The 19,357-nt window shown below is 56.8% G+C and overlaps 1 protein-coding gene across 2 annotated transcripts; it reads right to left on the bottom strand.

Annotated features, from left to right (window-relative positions):
• Window positions 1-147: 147 nt before the first annotated feature.
• On the bottom strand, window positions 148-19,231 carry KIF3B (kinesin family member 3B). Of its 2 annotated transcripts, none has more exons than XM_064167471.1 (9): window positions 19,197-19,231; window positions 10,802-12,240; window positions 9,228-9,329; window positions 8,583-8,705; window positions 8,372-8,490; window positions 7,313-7,426; window positions 5,796-5,901; window positions 4,140-4,318; window positions 148-3,657 (listed from the first exon to the last, which is right to left on the bottom strand). In XM_064167471.1, exons 2-9 carry the CDS (start codon window positions 12,182-12,184, stop codon window positions 3,564-3,566), a joined length of 2,220 nt encoding a protein of 739 aa, XP_064023541.1. In that variant the 5' UTR covers window positions 12,185-12,240; window positions 19,197-19,231; the 3' UTR covers window positions 148-3,563. The 2 variants fall into 2 exon arrangements, with proteins under 2 accessions (XP_064023541.1, XP_064023543.1); XM_064167473.1 differs by lacking the exon at window positions 19,197-19,231 and adding an exon at window positions 14,594-14,736.
• Window positions 19,232-19,357: the final 126 nt, after the last annotated feature.

Raw genomic sequence — 19,357 nt, 5'->3', positions numbered from 1 at the left:
TCTAACTCTTCTTCTACTGCTTAATAACTTAGCTTGCCCAGAAACTCCTTTTGGGGGCGAAACCCTCCAAGGCTTTGACAAATAGGAGTTCCCTGAGCCCTTCCTCCCTCGGCACCGGGCAATGACGAGCAGGCAGGTCTGGCTGGATGCAGTAAATCGGAGTTGCCTTTATTAACACCTTGTGTTTTAGGATCACTTTACATTCCTAGACAAAAGAGATGATACAAATAAATACAGGCTGTAAAACTATGGACAGAACTATCGACAGGTTCTCTTTGTCTCTAGATCACCTAGGAGGAGGTGGGGGTATCTGAGGAGCTGCAGGCTCTCATCTGGACGGGCTGTGCCCAGGGGAGAGCCCCGGGCAGATGGAGAGGGGCCTGAGAAGGGGTGGGGAGAGCCTGGACCTGTCTCCTCGCCTCGCTTCCATCTCCGCACTGACTATGGCTTTTTGCAGGCTGTGGTTTCCAGGTTGTGTTTTGAACGCAGCAGGAAGGGCCCTGCAGGAATCTGCTCGGAGAGGGGAGAGGACAGCTCCAGCCTTACAGCCACCCTCAGGGAGTGCCGTGCCTGCGCTGAGGGCAGGCTTTACCACACCAGAACCCCACCTGGGGGGGGGTCCGGCTGGTGGGATGTGTGTAAGGCGCCGGCGCAGCCCGAGGCGCTGCGGCAGAGGTATTGTCTCTGAGGAGGTTCAAGCAGCATGCAGATGGTTTGCAGAAGGCGCTGGAGCCGTGGGCAGAGTTCACGAAGGGCTTTCATTTCTCTGCTTCGGTGTCAGGTGGTGCTTGCGCCAAGAGCCAGCGATCTGCCCCTCTCCCCCGCCCAGGTCACCCTTTAAGACACAGATCCTGTGATGCAGAGCAGAGAAGGATGTGAAACGCTCCCCTGGGGAGGCTGTGAGGGCGCGGGGTGTCTGAGGGCCCCTTCCAGGAGGCAGCTGGATTTCCTGCCTTGGGGCCAGGAAGCTGCAGGAAACCCAGAGGGGTCAGATAACAACCCCGGAGAGCGACAGACTCAGCAGGAATGTTGTGAAAGAACTTCTGCCCGGAGCTCAGCACCTTCTGTGCGGCTTAAGACAACCAATTTCCCCTCCCTGTCAGTGCTGCTGAGCGCCTGGGCGAGGGCAAGTCCAGAAGGAGCCTCTCACAGCTTCCCTGACTGCTCAGATGCCACCCAAATCTCCAGCCACAGCTCCACCTCACAGACAACGACTACAGATGCAGCTTCAATTCTTTCTTCTCCCCCTTCCTATGGACGTTTCTTTCGCCTTGCTAAGGAGTTTCTAACAGAGAGCAGCTCCTCTCTGACGCAGCCACCAGCTAGTTCAGCAACACTAAGACGAGCACACTTTGGGTTTGGACGGCCAGTGCCACTGCACCAGTCCTGCCACGGAGGGGAAGCTTCCAGCATGTCAGTTCCACACAGAATTCCCTATGGAATGGGGAGTGCCTGAGGGAGAAGTGTGTGCAGGCAGAGCTCTGCCCCTGCGTTATTCACACACACCCCACGCCTCTGCGGCGGGACGGACGTGGACATGGGGACACTGTTTGCTGCTGTTTCAGCTTTTAGATGAGCCCCCCCAGCCCCCTTCCATGGTTCATTTCAATTCTTGGAGCACTCAACAGCATACAATCACCTTTGAAAGTGGCCAAGGACGGGAGGTGATGTGCTAGAGAGGGAAGAGAAGGAGACATTAGCTTATGCGATGTGAGCCGGTTAAAAGGCTCTCTGTCCACCAGGAGTGCTTTGTACAAAGGAAGATGATGCCAGGGTCCCATCTTCAGGCTGAAAGGAACTTGCAATTAGAAGCAAACTCCTCTTTTCCCCCCAACAGAACTAATATATATATATATTAATCTTGTGGTCCAGGAAGTGGAGCAGCTGGGTTAGGCTTTAGGCAGGCCCAGCCAGCTCACCAAGGCACCGTGCCCGCAGGATGCAAGGGTGAGCTGTGCTGTGCCCAACCTTCTGCTCTGTTCCTTCTGCTCCTGAGGGCCACACAGGACAGAGTTCTCCAGCCTGGGTGACTTCACTTAGGGAGCTCACAAGGCAGAGCCCACACGTGAAAGCAGTTCTAAAAGCAGGCAAGTCCTCGTTCACTGGCACAGGGGGTACAGGCTGGGGGGAGGGAGTCAGCAGCAGGGGGGAATGGGTAAAAAAGTCCATGGGGGACAGCCAACAGCAACCAGCAAAAGTAAAACCCCAAATCTCAATATACAGTGAACTAAAACTTATGAATGAGCTGTGAGACACCAGACAGGGACACCTCACTGGCCTCAGCGTGGCAGTTCCACCTCCCTCCCCCCTGCCACACGAGCCTGCAGCGTCTCAGGAGCCTGCTTTAGTCTTAGGGCAGCTTGGCAATGAGACTGTCAAAAGCAGGAGTTCTTCCTCCCTTGTTTTCCAAGTGAAGCCCCTGGAATTGATGCCAGATTCCATCACCCAGCCTCAGCTACATGAGCTTTCCCTCCCAGCAGGCTCTGCACGGGCTGGGGGGTGCGAAGGGAAAGCTCCCAGAGTGGAACAGGCGAGGCACAAAAGGTACCAAATGCTGAACCCCTCTCGACAGCAAGGGAAGGGCCCAGCCAAGTGCACTCAAGAGGCAGCTCCACTTGGCACTGCTCTACCCTGCACACAGGGGAGAGCAGGGCCAGCCCCGGGGGCCTGCCAGGATGAAGGCTCTGTGCCAGTGCTACATTTGAGCAGTGGGAGAGGTGAGAGAATGGGCACGCAGCAGCCCGTGGCTGAAAGGCTTCACCTGGCCACAGGTTTCAAATGCCAGGGGCAAAGATGGTAGCAAGAGAGGGGAAGAAAGCAGTGGAGCTGGCACTGGTGTGCAGGTGTGTTCCTTGACAAGGTGTTTCCTGCTGGTACAGGTGAGGTCTGTAGGAGGTCACTTTAGAGAAGCTCTTCCTTATGCTTGTAAACAAAGAAAGGCCTTCAGCTCCTGCTGCTGCCTTTCCAGAGAGCACAAAGTTGCTTTCCAGACCCTTTTGTGTCCTACAGCCCAAGAGGGAGGCACAGCTGCCTGCTGTGAGTGCACACTGACTGCTGAGCCTGCCTGTCAGATCCACCTCTTCACCCCAAACGACGATGCCAGGCTTTGGAGCAGGAAGAGGCAAAAGTAAGCACCCAGTCAAGTTGGAACAGCTCCTTGCTTGGTTCTCACCGTGGAGCTCTGAAGTGGTGGTGCAGTTGAGATGACTTCCAACTCTTCTCATTGCCCAACAGCAAGAGAAGAAGGCCAGAGCAGCAAGAGGGGCAGTGCAGGAGGAGAGATGGTGATGGTGTGAGGTGATCCCCATGCTTCCCGTTGCTTCTAACACACTTGAACGTACCTCATGCATGTCTCATTTCCTAACTAAAAGCTGTTTCCCACGGGGACCAGAGGCTGAGTGGCAGAGCACTGAGCCTGCTGCACCCTGGCCAGCACAGGACAGTCAAAGAGCAGAGGCTATCTCCAGGGGAAAGGAGACTGGGAGCTCTCTCTGCAGGTTTGTTCTTGTCTCTGCTCTCAGAAGGCAAAGGTTTTCCATGCCCTGGAGAGGAACTTGCTGGTTTTACTTTGGAACCAGCCCTCGGGACTGTGGGTAGAGCTGGGAACTGTGGGTGCCTGCTGCAGAGGATGCTCCTGATTTCCTTCCAGTTTTAGGCCTGAAGAAGTAGAAATGAAGTAAAAACAAGTAAGCAAAATAAGCCCCCACAAGGGGATGTGGGCAGGGACACCTCCCACCAGCTCAGGTTGCTCGAGGTCTCATCCAGTCTGGCCTTGAACATCTTCAGGGAGGTTGTGGAGCACAGAAGCACAGAATGTGATCAAAGATCACATTCTGTGCTTCTGTGCTCCACAACCTCCCTGGGCAACCTGTGCCAGTGTCTCCCCACCCTCACTGGGAACAATTTCTTCCTCATCTCCAGTCTAAAGTCACCTGATACCCATCAGAATTCACCTTCTAAAAGCTGAACTCTTTATTTTTTGCCTTGGATTTATTCTCTGCCCACTCTCAGCTTTCTCTTCTCTGCCTCTTTTCTTTCTTCTCAGCTCTCCTCAGCTACCCCAAAGAGAAACACTGACGCACAGGGCAGCTCTACTCCCACCTCTACTGTTTACCTTCACTCCTCCAAGTCCAACTCACCTGGGCTTTGATTTTTTATTGGAAGTGCTCTCAAAGGTTGAAGCATCCACTTGGATCTCATCCTCATCCTGCAGAGCTGCTTCCAGAGCTGCCTGGACTTTGGGAGCTATGGCTGGTCCTTCGTAGTCCCTCGTCGTTCGGCTGGGCATGTCGAGCTCCAGCAGCACAATGTTCTCTGCCTGAGACAGCAAAAGCAGGATCCAAGTCTGCTCTTTTTCATAGCAATTGTTCCTTTTCCCTCCAGAAGCTCTGTCTGAAGTGATCACAGAATGGACAGAATGGCCTGGTTGGAAAAGACCTTAAGGTCATGGAGTCCAACCATAACTGACATCTCTCTGTGCATCACTCTTAGGTCACGTCCCTGAGATCACAGCATCAGAGGACACCAGGGGTTGGAAGGGACCCAAAGAGCTCATCGAGTCCAACGCCCCTGCCACAGCAGGACCACTCAATCTAGCTCAGGGCACACAGGAACACATCCAGACAGGCCTGGAAAGGCTCCACAGAAGGAGACTCCACAACCTTTCTGGGCAGCTTGTGCCAGGGCTCTGGGACCCTTACAGTCAAGAAGTTCCCCTTGTGTTGAGCTGGAACCTCCTGTGCTGCAGCTTCCATCCATTGCTGCTTGTCCTGCCCCAGGGAGCAGTGAGCAGAGCCTGTGCCCCCCTCCTGACCCCCAGGCCTCAGGTATCTATAAACATTGATTAAATCCCCTCTCAGTCTTCTCTTCTCCAGACTAAGCAGCCCCAGGTCCCTCAGCCTCTCCTCCTCAGGCAGTGCTCCAGTCCCCTCATCATCCTCATAGCCCTCCACTGGACTCTCTCCAGCAGATCCCTGTCCCTCTTCAACTGGGGAGCCCAAAACTGAGGGCAGTGCTCAAGATCACAGAATCCACCAGGTTGGAAGAGACCTCCAAGCTCATCCAGTCCAACCTAGCACCCAGCCCTGTCCAATCAACCAGACCATGGACATCCTCATCCACAGGGGTTTGAAACCTCTCCAGGAATGGAGACTCCACCACTGCCCTGTACAGCCTGGGCCAGAGCCTGATGATGCTTTCAGTGAAGAATTTTTTCCTCATATCCAACCTAAACCTCCCCTGGGAGCACCTTGAGTCCCATTTCCTCTTGTCCTGTAATTCCTGAATGTATGCAGGGCACTGTAAATATTGCCAGATGCACAGACTCACAGAATGGGCTGCAAGGGACCTTCAAGATCATTTTGTTTCAACCCTTCCACTAGCCCAGGCTGCTCAAGGCCTCCTCCAACCTCACATGGAACATCTCCAGGGAGGGAACATCCACAGCCTCCCTGGGCAACCTGTGCCAGTGTCTCCCCACCCTCACTGCCTAGAATGTCTTCCTCATCTGCAGTCTAAATCTCCTCTCCACAAGCTTCAATCCATTCCCTCTCATCCTATCACTCCAAGCCCCTCCTCAGCTTGCTTTTAGCCCCCTTCAGGTACTGGAAGGCTGCTCTGAGGTCTTCCTGGAACCTTCTCTTCTCCAGGCTGAACAGCCCCAACTCTCCCAGCCTGTCCCCACAGGGGAGGCTCTCCAGCCCCCTCTGGACTCTTTGCAACAACTCCCAGCCCAGAGCACAAACACTGCTGCAGGAGGGTGAAGGCAGGAAGGGTCCAACCCCAGCCGGGCTCACCCTGTAGCGAGTCTCCGGCCGGATCATCATGGAGGTCCTGGCGTGCTGGCTCAGGGGCCTCTTGTAGCCCACAGCAGACACAGGTCTCTTCATCATCTGCTGGTTCCTAGAACGATGTAGGCTATCATACACCAGCAGCAGATTCCCCCTGGAGTTTATGAGCTCAAACTCCACAGAGGAAGCTGTCCCAGAGGAACGGAAATGCTCTCAGGCTGCATCTGCAGCAGGAGCTCTCTGCAGGCAGAGGCAAGGAGAGGAGAGACTTGCCCTGTGTCACCTCCTGCCTGCACACAGGGGAGGACTTCTGCACCTTTGCACTCTACAGGCCACAGCAGCAATCACCTTTCTAAACCTGCTGCAGAGAACTCACTGTGTAGAGAGGCAGGATCTAGGCACAGCTCTCGTTGTAATTACTTACAAGAGCTTTTCTATCTAGCACAGGACAGCATCCCAGAATTCCAGCAGGGTGGAGTTGGAAGGGATCCCTGGAGATCATCCAACCCCCTTCACAAAGCAGGGCACCTCCAGCAGCTTGCCCAGCAGCACACTGCCCAGCTGGGCTTGGAAGCTCTGCACACAAGGAGACTCCACAGCCTCTCTGGGCAACCTGCTCCAGGGCTCTGCACCCTCACACCAAACAAGTTTCTCCTCAGGGAACCTCCTGGCTTCCAGTGTGTGCCCACTGCCCCTTGGCACCACTGATGAGTCTGGCCCCATCCTGGCACTGGCTGAATTTTAAGCTCCCTTTCAACCTCAAGCATGAATCTATGCCAGTAATTGTTAGAGGAGGTTTCCAGGCAGCCCTGCAGCCCAACTGACTACAAAGGAAGGCTCCACAGCAGCCAGGCTAGGGGCAGGCTTCAAACGCTTGGAAATAAAGCAGCAGAGAGCAGTGAAGGCAGAGGAATACCCCAGGGAGGAGGCTCTGAGAGCAGGGGGCAGGAGAGGCACATTCTCACCACCTGACTGTATTGAGGCAGGATCCCAGCGTGGTGAGGCTGGAAGGGACCTCTGGGCATCATCCAGGCCAACCTCACTCCTCCAGCAGGGCTCCCCCAGCAGCCTGCCCAGCAGCACACTGCCCAGGGTGGGCTGGAAGCTCTGCACACAAGGAGACTCCACAGCCTCTCTGGGCAGCCTGCTCCAGGGCTCTGCACCCTCACACCAAACAAGTTTCTCCTGCCATTCAGATGGCACCTCCTGAGTGCCACTTTGTGCACCCTCACGGGACAGGGATTTGCTGCTGTTTTCATGGTGGATTCATGGAATTCCTTGGCTCACCTGCAAGCCAACCCTCACCTTCCCAGAGTCCCCCTGGCTGTGCATTTCTGGGTTCCTCAAACCCACTAAGAGCTTTCTTTACTTTCTCTTGCAGCAGGAAGCCACAAACTCTGGAGGGCAGCTTGAAATCCCCACTTCAATCCCCTCTTTTTTGTAGGAGGTTCTTGCTCCTGGGAAGGAGAAGGTTTTCCATGACCCTGTAATTCCAGTAAAGAAGAGATCTGAGATGGACTTACTCCAGGCGGCTTATGGGGTGCAGCTTCCACTGATCTTCCTCTTCATCAAAGAATGATCTGTTCATGATCTTATTCTTTTCTTCCAAGGGAATAAAGTTTTCAATGATCAGATGCCTGGATGCCAGCACAAAAAGGAGAGACAGACCAAAACCACAATTAGCAGATTACTTTCCTCCCCTGCTCCCCTCCCACTGACTTCAAGCAGCCCTGGGAAAGGAAGAAGGTTTTGGTTTTCCCCTGTTTAAATCTTGTTTCCCAAGCACATGCAAAGCAGCTCCTCCAGTGCCTACCCAAAGGAACCATGGGGCTCTGCAATGGGCAGCCCAGGGAGGCTGTGGATGGCTTCTCCCTGGCGGGGGGGGGGGGGTGGTGGTGGTTTAGGGCCAGGTTGGATGAGGCTTTGAGCAGCCAAACCTAGTTGAGAAGTGTCCTTGCTTGTGGTGGGGGCAGGGTTGGAGTAGGTGAGCTCTGAGGTCCCTTCCAAGCTGAGCCATTCCAGGATTCCCTGGCTTCTCTAACAGCAGATGACGAATCACAGAATCAAGCAGGCTAGAAGAGAGCTCCAAGCTCATGCAGCCCAATCTAGCACCCAGCCCTGCCCAACCAACCAGACCATGGCACTAAGTGCCCCAGCCAGGATTGGCTTCAACACCTCCAGCCACGGCCACTCCACCACCTCCCTGGGCAGCCCATTCCAATGCCAATCACTCTCTGCCAACAACTTCCTCCTAACATCCAGCCTGAACCTGCCCTGGCACAGCTTGAGACTATGTCCCCTTGTTCTGTCCCTGGCTGCCTGGCAGCAGAGCCCAACTCCACCTGGCTACAGCCTCCCTGCAGGCAGCTGCAGGCAGCAATGAGCTCTGCCCTGAGCCTCCTCTGTGGCAGGCTGCACCCCCCCAGCTCCCTCAGCCTCTCCTCACAGGGCTGTGCTCCAGGCCCCTCCCCACCCTTGCTGCCCTTCTCTGGGCACCTTCCAGCACTTCAACATCTCTCTTGACTTGAGGAGCCCAGAACTGGACACAGCACTCCAGTGGTAGTATGAGTGATAGGACCTACTTCAGCTTTAATTCCCTGGTAAGTTCATTCTGGGTCTGCTCCAGCTCCTGGCGCTCCTTGATGTGCTCTTCTTGGAGGTCATGGATCTCTGCCTTCACAGCTTGCAGCTTGGAGAACAACTGCAGCACACAAGAGCCAAAGTCACAACTTGCCAAGGTTCCTGGCACTTCCCACACAAGCTGAGCCCCTTGGCACAGGGAATCACTGTTACCTTTTTGAGTTTTTTGGTCTTTATGTCCACCTCCTGCTGCAGGGAGCTGTAGGTCTCCTTCAGCTCCAGCGTCTCCTCATCCCTGCTCTCCATCTGCTGCTGGATCTCTCGCTCGCGGCGTTTCTGGAGGTGATACAGTGCCAATGACCACAGTGAGCCTGCTGCAGTGGGGCCAGAGGAGGCCAGAACCCCTCTGCTGTGTGAGGACAGGCTGAGAGAGTTCAGAGTCTTCAGCTTGGAGCAGAGAAGGCTCTGGGGAGACCTCAGAGCAGCCTGCCAGGACCTGCAGGGGCTACAAGCAGGCTGCAGAGGGACTGCTCCCAAGGGCCTGCAGGGATAGGCTGAGGGCAGTGGTTTGGAATGAGAGCAGAGCAGCTTGAGAGTGGAGGGGAGGAACAAGTTGTGCAGCAGGAGGCTGCTGGAGCACTGCAGCAGGTTGCCCAGGGAGGGAGCTGAGGCCCCAGGGCTGGAGCTGTTGCAGGTAAGGCTGCAGAAGGCTGTGAGCAAGCTGCTGTAGGGGGGGTGGCACTGAGTGGGCTTTAGGAGGTCCCTTCCAACCCAAACCATTCTAGGGTTCTACAGGAGACTTTACCAAAGTTCTGCCCCAGGCCTTTTTGTAGAGCAGAAGAAATGTTCCCCCTGTACCTGTTCTGCAATTTCCTGTCGCTTCTGCTCCAGGATTTTCTGCTGTTCATTTGTGTGGTCCACAATGTTTTTCCCTCCCACCAGAAGTTTGCTTTCCATGGCCTGGAAGGAAACAAACCAAGGTCAGAAGTTTCTCTCAGTGCCCACACAATGTAACTTTTCTCTCCTGTTCCTACAACTTCTTTCTTGCTCAAGGCTTCAAGGGCTCAATGAGGGAGCAGAAAGAGCTCCTCTGCTCCCTCATTTCATGTTGCTTTTCAGGTCAGCTACTACAGGAATGGTCATTCGTTCAAATTCCTCTAAATCTGTGGGATTTGGGAGATGGGAACTTGCTTGGAGGAGTCCAGTGCTGAGGAACAAAGCTGCTGCAGGCAGTGGAACATTTCCCTGTGAGGACTGGCTGAGGGAGGTGAGGCTCTTCAGCTTGGAGCAGCGGAGCTTGAGGGCTCCTGGTTGATGCAGAGAGGGTAGGAAACTATCTGAGTTCTACCTGGGGCTAATCCTTCTGTCCTGGGGTGGATTAGAAGGAAGGTTGTGAGCTCAGAGAGGTTCTCCTACTTCTCTACTCTGCCCTGCTGAGACCACATCTGGAATATTGTGTCCAGTTCTGGGGCCCTCAGCTCAAGAAGGACCTCAGGGAGCTGCTGGAAAGAGTCCAGCCCAGAGCCACAAAGCTGCTGAGGGCAGTGGAACATCTCCTGTGAGCACAGGCTGGGAGCAGAGCAGCCTGAGGGCTGCCCTCACTGCTGTGATAAAGGTGTGCAGGGCAGTGTGGGGAGGATGCAGTCAGGCTCAGGGATGTCCAATGGGGCACTGGGTGCCAGCTGGAGCAGAGGAGGTGCCAGGGGAACAGGAGGGAAATCTTTGTCCCTGTGAGGGTGCAGAGGCCTGGAGCAGGCTGCCCAGAGAGGCTGTGGAGTCTCCTGCTCTGGAGGCATCCAACCCCAGCTGGATGTGCTCTGTGTGCCCTGCCCTAGGGCTGGATGGTCTCCAGGGGTCCCTTCCCACCCCCTACCTCTCAGTGATTGCTGCAGCATGTGGCAAAGCTGCAGAACCATTCCTGCTGCCACAGCTTGTGCAGAGATGCATCACCAACATTGTGCTGTGCTGATTGCTTCAGGTCCTACCAGCTCAGCACTCCTGAAGATTGAAATGTGCCACTGAAGGGTGGAAATGTCACCTTCTGCCTAGCAACCTTCCAATCTAAACCCAAATCACCAGCCTGGGAACTTCTCTGAAATACCCTCACAGTGAGGCTGGGGGAACGCTGGCACAGGTTGAGGGTGGTGAGACACTGGCACAGGTTGCCCAGGGAGGTTGTGGAGCACAGAAGCACCCAATGTGATCACAGATCACATTGGGTGCTTCTGTGCTCCACAACCTCCCTGGAGGTGTTCAAGGCCAGGTTGGATGAGACCTTGAGCATCCTGTGCTGGTGGGAGGTGTCCCTGCTCATGGCAGGGCAGTGGGCACTGGATGAGCTTTGAGGTCCCTTCCAACCCAACCCATTCCACGAAGTGTCCCACCCTCTCTTCCCCCTTGGCCCCAGGAAGCATGGCAAGGAGGAACTCTACCTTGATTTTAGCACTCAGCATTTCTGTTGCTTCCTTCTCTCTCCTCAGGTCTTCCATTTTCTTCTCCTTCTCTTTCAGCAGCCTCATCTTTTCCTCTGCCACCAAGCTGTGATCCTCCACTATGGCTTTCTTCTCGATCTCCAGCTTCTCTTGCTGCTCCCTCCAATAGTCATCTTTGTCATCTCCTTCATCCTCACCCTCTTCAGTGTCCTCCTCCTCCTCCCCACCATCTCTCCTCCTCTCCCTCCTCTTTCTTTTCCCAATGGAGCGTTTCTCCAGCTGGGCCTTGAGCCGAGCAATCTCCTCCTGGAACTCTCGTAGCAGAGCGTCCTTGGGATCCTCGTTGACCCTGGGCTTGTTCTTGATGTTCTTGGCACGGTTGGCATACCTCAGGGTGGTCAGAGTCTCCTCCACGTTGTAAGAGGCAGGGCCTATGTTGGCCACCATCACTGTTTTGGCGTTGCCACCCAAAGAGTCCTGCAGCAGCCTGGTCAGCTTGGAGTCCCTGTAGGGGATGTGAGTGCTTTTGCCATCCACCAGGGCCGAGATGACATTGCCCAGGGCCGAGAGCGAGAGGTTGATCTTGGTAGCCTCCTTCAGCCTCTCGCCCTGGGCTCCGGTCTTGGCCTGCCGCTCGCTGCCCGCCAGGTCGACCAGGTTGAGCTTGCCCACGCGGATGTGGTTCTCGCCGTCCAGCCCCAGCTGGCTGCACTCGATGGTGATGACGAAGATGGCGTGGGAGCGGGAGCTGTGCTCGTTCATGTTGGTGGCCCCGACCGAGCGGTTCTGGTTGCCCACGTTCATGACGTGCTCGATCTCCTTGACGCTCTTGGTGACGAAGGAGGACAGGTCCTTCACGTACACGCCCGTGTCCGGCCTCTCCTTCAGCTCCAGCCTCTTGGACTGATCCTTGGACAACAAGTCTCTGATTTCTTCTTGGTAGATCTCCAGGTAAGAGGCTCGAACCAGGTACTGCTGGTTCTGAGATCTGGAGATGTGGGTGAAGATGTGGTCGAAGGAGTTGGGGATGACTCCTCTCTTCTCGGGGTCCCCGCGCACCCCTTCCATGGTGTAGGTTTTCCCCGTGCCCGTCTGCCCGTAGGCAAAGATGGTCCCGTTGAAGCCCTGCAGAACCGAGTCCACCAGGGGCCTGAAGGTCTCATCGTAGAGCTCCACCTGCTTGGAGTTCCAGTCGTAGACGGCGTCGAAGGTGAAGGTTTTGGGCAGCTCATGAGCGGTTCCCCGCGGGTTCTTCACCGAGACCTGGCCTAGCTTCACGTCCACGCTGACCACCCGCTCGTAGGAGGCTGTCTTCTCCTTGCTGTTCATGGGCCGGCACCGCACCACCACCCGCACCGACTCCGAGCTCTTGGGCTTGGACATGGCCGCGGGGCCGGGGCCGCTGCCGCCTGGCTGCCGCCTGATCCCCTGCCGCCGACCTGCAAGGCAAACACAGACGGGAGTGAGGGCGGGCACGGGTCTGAGGCTGCTCACAGCAGCACGAGGCTGCAGGACCACAGGGGCTGGAAGGGACCCAAAGAGCTCATCCAGTCCAACCCCAACCCTGCCAGAGCAGGGCCAGACAATCCAGCTCAGGGCACACAGCAACACATCCAGGCAGGCCTAGAAAGGCTCCAGGGAAGCAGACTCCACAGCCTCTCTGGGCAGCCTGTGCCAGGGCTCTGGGACCCTTCCAGTGAAAAACTTCCTCCTTGTGTTGGGGTGGAACCTCCTGTGGGTGTTTTAGTGAGAGAAATGGAGTTGGAGTGTTCTAATGAGAGGAATGAGGTCATTGGCTGGGAAAAGGAAACAGTGAGGGACTGTGTGCAGTTCATACAACCAGAGAGTCAAGCAGGTTGGAGGAGACCTCCAAGCTCAGCCAGCCCAACCCAGCGCCCAGCCCTGCCCAATCAGCCAGACCATGGCACTAAGTGCCCCAGCCAGACTTGGCTTCCACACCTCCAGCCACGGCCACTCCACCACCTTCCTGATGGAGTGCCCATCCCTGGAGGTGTTTAAGAGGAGGCTGCATTGAGACAGAGCCATGAGTTAGTTAATTAGGAGGGTTAGGTGATAGGTTGGACTGGATGATCTCAGAGGTCTTTTCCAACCTGGTTAATTCTGTGCTTCTGAAAGTGAAGAAGAGCAGCAGCAGCAGCCCAGAACCAAGAGGGCCAAACTGTTGCCATTTTGGCTTTTTAGCCCTTTTAGCAAACCACTGAATGATGCAGACTGCACAGGATGGCTTGGGCTGGGAGGCAGCTCAGAGCTCAGCCAGTGCCAACCCCCTCTGCCTTAGGCAGCAACACCTCCCGCTAGAACAGGTTGCTCAAGGCCTCATCCAGCCTGGTCCTGAACACCTCCAGGGAGGCTGTGGAGGTGATCAAAGATCACATTCTGTGCTCCACAACCTCCCTGGGCAACCTGTGCCAGTGTCTCACCACCCTTGCTGGAAAGAACTTCTTCCTAAACAAGTAAGCTTTGCTGGGAAAGAAGACAGAGAAAGGGGGAGAGAATGAGAGAGAGAATGAAAGAGAGAGAGAGAGAGAGAGAGAATGAGAGACAGAATAAGAGAATGGGAGAATGAGAATGAGAGAGAGAATGAGGGGCAGAATGAGAGAATGAGAGAATGAGAGAGAGAATGAGAGAGAGAACGAGAGAGAGAATGAGAGAATGAGAGAAGGAGAGAGAATGAAAGAATGAAGAATGAGAAAGAGAATGAAAGAGAGAACGAGAGAGAATGAGAGATAGAATGAGAGAGAGAGAATGAGAGAGAAAATGAGAATGAGAGAGAGATTTTGAGCCCCTTCTGGGCAGTTTCCGTGTCCCAGCAGGAATGTGGATTTCTGTATCACCTCCAGTGCTGCACAAAGGTAAATCTATTTTCTATCTATCTATATATTGGTGCTGGTAAATTGTTCTTTGCTGGCAGCAGAGCTTCACCTTACCTCCAAGCTGTCTGAGCTGGCCTGGTAAATTTCAACTGGGGAAGGGGGAAAGTTCCTAACCCACCACAGGGCAGCTCTGTCTGCAGGAGACAACTTTTCACCAAGCCAGAGTCACCAACCAGTTTGGGCTGCTGCTTTGTGTTCACCGAGCTGGGAGGAAGGGTTGGAGAACACAGAAAAGCTACCAGAGGAGAAGGTGAAAGAGGCTTGAGCTGAGGCAGCGTCAGTGGCCCAAGGCCTGGGCTCAAACTGCCACCAGTGCTGCTCCCAGGGAATCATCCAATCCTATCCGCAGGGCATTCAGCAGGGCAAGGCAGCTTCTGCTGCCCCTCTGCTCTGCCCTGGGAAAGCCACGTCTGGAGCACCTGCCCAGTTCAAGAGAGACAGGGAAGTGCTGGAGAGAGTCCAGCAGAGGCTGGAATTCTGCCTCCTGTCTGGTGACAAAAACTTCTCCTGTTTCCCAGACATTGGCATTACAATCCCCACACCTGAGAGCTGTCACCAGGACCACCCTGCAGCAGAAGGCTGCAAACCTGGAGCTAGCTGACAGCAGTACCCTGGAATGATGCCCGAATGGTGCTTGCCTCATTGCACCATCGGTTCAAGTCGCTTTCTAGAAGGCTGCTCACAGAGGAACAGATCCTTAACTAGGCTGCAGCAGCTGTGAGGGTTCAAGATAAGATCATTAAGCAGCTCGGCCATTTCCAGGCATCACATTCCCTGAATGCTCCTCATTTCCAAGCTGCTGTTACCTTTCCTTTCTCTCAAGAATCAAGTGAAAAAAGCAGTGAGAGCAGCAGGACAGGGAAGGGGATTCTGACCCTCTGCTCTGCTGAGACCCCACCTGCAGCACTGCCTCCAGCTTTGGTGGCCCCAGCACAGGAGGGACAGGGAACTGCTGGAGCAGGTCCAGAGGAGGCCACAAGGATGATCAGAAGGCTGGAGAACCTTCCCTGTGGGGACAGGCTGGGAGAGTTGGGGCTGTTCAGCCTGGAAAAGAGAAGAGAAGAAGGGAGACCTTAGAGCACCTTCCGGTACCTGAAGGGGCTACAGGAGCCCTTGTGACAAGGGCTGGGAGTGATAGGATGAGAGGGAATGGGTTGAAGCTTGTGGAGAGGAGATTGAGACTGGACATGAAGAAATTCTTGGCAGTGAGAGCGAGGAGACACTGGCACAGGCTGCCCAAGGAGGCTGTGGATTCTCCCTGCCTGGAGGTGTTCAAGGCCAGGCTGGATGAGGCTTTGAGCAGCCTGTGCTGGTGGGAGGTGTCCAGGCCCCTGGCAGGGGGTTGGCACTGGCTGAATTTTAAGCTCCCTTTCAACCTCAAGCATGAATCTATGCCAGTAATTGTTAGAGGAGGTTTCCAGGCAGCCCTGCAGCCCAGCTGACTACAAAGGAAGGCTCCACAGCAGCCAGGCCAGGGGCAGGCTTCAAACGCTTGGAAATAAAGCAGCAGAGAGCAGTGAAGGCAGAGGAATACCCCAGGGAGGAGGCTCTGAGAGCAGGGGGCAGGAGAGGAACATTCTCACCACCTGACTGTACTGAGGCAGGATCCCAGCGTGGTGAGGCTGGAAGGGACCTCTGGGCATCATCCAGGCCAACCTCACTCCTCCAGCAGGGCTCCCCCAGCAGCTCCCCCAGCAGCACACTGCCCAGGGTGGGCTGGAAGCTCTGCACACAAGGAGACTCCACAGCCTCTCTGGGCAGCCTGCTCCAGGGCTCTGCACCCTCACACCAAACAAGTTTCTCCTCAGGGAACCTTCTGGCTTCCAGTCTGTGCCCACTGCCCCTTGGCCTGTCCCTGGGCACCACTGACAAGAGCCTGGCCCCAGCCTCTTGCCCTCCACAGCTCCTTTAGCTCTTGCTGAGCATTGCTCAGCTCTCTTCTGGGGCTGCTCTTCTGCAGGCTCTCAGCCTTTGCTCCTCAGAGAGCTGCTGTTCAGCATCTTTGGAGCCCCCACTAGACTCTCTCCAGTAGTTCCTTGTCTCTCTTGAGCTCTTCTCACCTTTCTGTTCACTCCCAGACTGCTCAGTCAGTGTTGCTCTTCATAAGTACTTCCATCCAGCTGAGGTCAGTACTCTTACCCCAGGCAGCAGCACCTCCTGCTCACGCTCAGCAGGGAGCAGGAGGCAAAGCTGCGAGGGTGGAGTGATCTGCATGGTGACCAAGCCAATGCTCAAGCTACCAGAGGACATCAGGGTGTGGACACCTGCCAGGATTTGCCCTTCCCAGGCTGCTGAAGGGAGTTTAATCTCCTTTCAGATCACTCCTCATAAAGCTTTCATGAAGCACTCAGCACTTGGAGCCTGCCCTCCTGGCTCTGGAGCCTCTGAGAGAGGATCCTGCAAACCCCAGCAGCCTCCTCCTCAGCTAAAGCTTCTTCATCCTTTGTCATGGGGGGGCTGAAGACAACTGCACTGCTGTTAGATATTTCATGGAAACACAGAACCATTTTGGTTGGAAAAGTCCTTTAGGGTCACAGAGCCCAACCCTTATCCCAGCCCTGCCAGGGCACAACCAAGCCAAGGCACCACAGCTCCAGGGCTTTGAAAGCCCTCCAGGGATGGGGACTGCACCACTGCCCTGGGCAGCCTGGGACATGGCCAACCTGAACCTCCCCTGGGGCAACCTGAGGCCATTTCCTCTCCTCCTGCTGCTTTTTTCTCGGGAGCAGAGCCCAACCCCAACCTGGCTCCAGCCTCCTCTCAGGGAGCTATAGACAGCAATGAGGTCTCCTCTCAGCCTCAACACCTCCAGCTCCCTCAGCTGCCCCTCCCCAGCCCTGTTCTCCAGACCCTTCCCCAGCTTCCTTGTCCTCCTCTGGACCTGCTCCAGCCCCACAATGTCCTTCTTGGAGTGAGAGGCCCAAAACTGACTCCTGGATTCAAGGTGTGGCCTCACCAGTGCCCTGCCCTGCTGCCCACAGCATTGCTGATCCAAGCCAGGATGTCTTTCCTGCAGCCCAACACCAGGGTAGGCATTGTTTTGGCTCCTGGCATTATGCTTTCCCTGGGCTTTCTCCAAGAACCAGCTCTGCCAAGCACACCAACCAAGTGGAACAGCCCAGCTCCTGCTCTGGTGTCCAGCTGGAGCAGGTTGAGGAGATCCAAATGAATGTAAACTCACACTGCACAAAGCCACTTCACAGACCTCCACCCCTGGGTGGAGGAGAGAAGGGAACCTGCTACTGCACCCCTCAGCCATCAGCACTCTGCACAGAACAAAGACTCTGTTCCAGCCACAGCCACACATGGAGGGTCCCAGCAGCAGCTCCTGGAATGCTGAGTGGCTCCTAATAAGCTTCTTTTGCAATGTATCTCTTAGCTTCAAGCTCCTCCTGCCAAATGGAACTAAACATCAACCTCATGCAGGCTGGAAACTCCCAGCAGTGCTGGCTGTGTTCAGCTTGGCCTCTTCAGGACCTTCTTGCTGCTCCACGACCTACCAGATCTGCTCTAACCCAAGGCTTCTAACTGCAGGGCTGAGGGCAGCTGCTCAGACAAGATGACAGAACTTCAGGGACAGAGCTAGAGGGCTGAGAGACCATGCAGAGCATTCCTAGCCCCAAAGAATCACACAAGAGCAATACTGGATGTGTTTAGGAATTGTCCAGAGCCCTCAATAGCTCTGGAGATCACAGCAGCATCAGTGTCAGGGACCTCCAAAGCTCATCCAGTCCAACCCCTGCCAGAACAGCAGCACTCAGAGCAGGTCACACACAACACATCCAGGCAGGGGTTGAATACCTCCAGAGGTAGACTCCACAGCCCCCCTGGGCAGCCTGTGCCAGGCTCTGCCACCCTCACAGGGAAAAAATCCTCCTCATGTTCCCATGGAACTTCCTCTGCCTCAGCTTCTACCACTGCCCCCTGGCCTGGCACTGGGCATCACCCAGCAGAGCCTGGCTCCAGCCTCCTGGCACTCACCTGCACACATTGGTGACCACTGCTGAGGTCACCTCTCAGCTCCTCCTCTCCCAGCTCCCAGCCCCAGCTCCCTCAGGCTCTCCTCACAGAGCTCTTCCATTGCCCTCAGCAGCTCTGTGGCTCTGGGCTGGACTCTCTCCAGCAGTTCTGTGTCCCTCTTGAACTGGGGGCCCAGAACTGGACACAGGACTCCAGATGCAGCCTCCTCAGGGCAGAGCAGAGGGGCAGGAGAACCTCTCTGGACCTACTCACCACAGCCCTTCTAATGCACCCCAGACTGGCACTGCCCCTCCTGGGCACCAGAGCTCACTGCTCTGGCAGTGACCACTGCTCATGGTCAAAACGATCCTCCAGCCCCCCCTGCTCCAGCAGGGCACCCCCAGCAGCCTGCCCAGCAGCACACTGCCCGGGGGGGCTGCAAGCTCTCCAGACAAAGAGACTCCACAGCCTCTCTGGGCAGCCTGCTCCAGGGCTCTGCACCCTCGCACCAAAGCAGCTTCTCCTCACGTTCAGGTGCAAAGATCAGTGAGGAGCTGCTGGCCCTGCCCGGAGGGCTGCAGGCTCTCGGCAGCCACCATGGCCCAGTCCCGAGGCCTCTCCACGTCCTGCCTTCAGTCTCACAGGTCCGAGGAAGATTTTCCTGGGACGCTGCCGCAGCCTTTCCCTCGCATCTCCCTGCACAGCCCCAGGTGCCACTCACAACACTCCGCGGCTCTCCCATGGCCTCCAGCCGTCAGGTGTCTGTGGGCTGGCCGTGTCCTGCCCTCACCTCCCCCGCCTCTGGTCCTCACCAGCCAAGGCCTCCCTCGCCGCCCGTCTCCTCTCAGCTCCCCGCCCAACGCACCCCAACAGCACATCCCTGGGGCCACCTCGCCCCGGCGTGCCCCAGTTTCACCTCCTGCCTGTGCTCATCTCTGTCACCTCCACCAGCGGCATCTCGGCGCCCCGAAGTGCCTCGGACCGCGGGGAGGCAGCGGCTGCGGCACCCCAGCCCCAGCCAGGGCCCCGAGCTCGCTTCTGGCCAGGGCTCCACCGAGTGTCACCCGCTGCCCTCGCAGCTCCGAAACCGGGCACGGCGGAGAAGCGGTCCCGGGACAATCTTGGAGCCGCAGCTCGAAGGACGGCGCAGAGCGGAGCGGGCCCGAGCGGGGAGTGGCGACGGAGCGGGGGACACCCGCCCGAACGGGGCCACCCGCCCAGACGCGGCCGCTCGGCGAAACGGGGACAGCCGCCGCGCTCGCCGCCCCCCTCCGCCGCTGCCCTGGCCGTGGCCGCGCGTCCCAACGGCGGTGCCCACCCGGGCGGCGACTGCCCCGGGCTGTCACACCCGCGCGGCACCGAGCGAGCGGCGGCACCCGGCGGGCACCGCTGGGCCGCCCCTGGGACAAGCGGCCCGGGCCGCGGCGGCTCTGCGGGGCGCAGGGCGAGGCGGCGGCGGGGCGAGAGGCGGCGGCGGGGCGCAGGGCTCGGCGGGGCGCAGGGCGCAGGGCCCCGGGCGGGCCGGGCCGGGCCGGACTCACCTGCGCCGTCACCATGGAGCCGCGCGGCAGCCTCCTCCCGCGGCACCGGAAGCGGCGCGGAGGCCCCGCCCCCAGCCCGTGACGCACTTCCTTGGCAACGCGAGCGCCCGCCCCACGCCGCCATTGCCGCAGCGACCGAGCCCGGCGGGAGCGGCACAGAG

This window comes from Pogoniulus pusillus, chromosome 29, assembly GCF_015220805.1.
Source record: "Pogoniulus pusillus isolate bPogPus1 chromosome 29, bPogPus1.pri, whole genome shotgun sequence".
Lineage (NCBI taxonomy): Eukaryota > Metazoa > Chordata > Aves > Piciformes > Lybiidae > Pogoniulus > Pogoniulus pusillus.
The sequence above is the reverse complement of the archived record's forward strand: the minus strand, read 5'-3'. Positions and strand labels throughout refer to the sequence as shown.

Bases quoted from the DNA above. Each gene is read 5' to 3' on its own strand.
- KIF3B (XM_064167471.1), bottom strand. From the start codon at position 12,184: ATGTCCAAGCCCAAGAGCTCGGAGTCGGTGCGGGTGGTGGTGCGGTGC. The intron at 9,330-10,801 runs GTAGAGTTCCTC...GTTTCCTTCCAG, and splicing joins TGCTGAGTGCTAAAATCAAG to GCCATGGAAAGCAAACTTCT. The intron at 3,658-4,139 runs GTGAGTTGGACT...CTACTTCTTCAG, and splicing joins AATAAAAAATCAAAGCCCAG to GCCTAAAACTGGAAGGAAAT.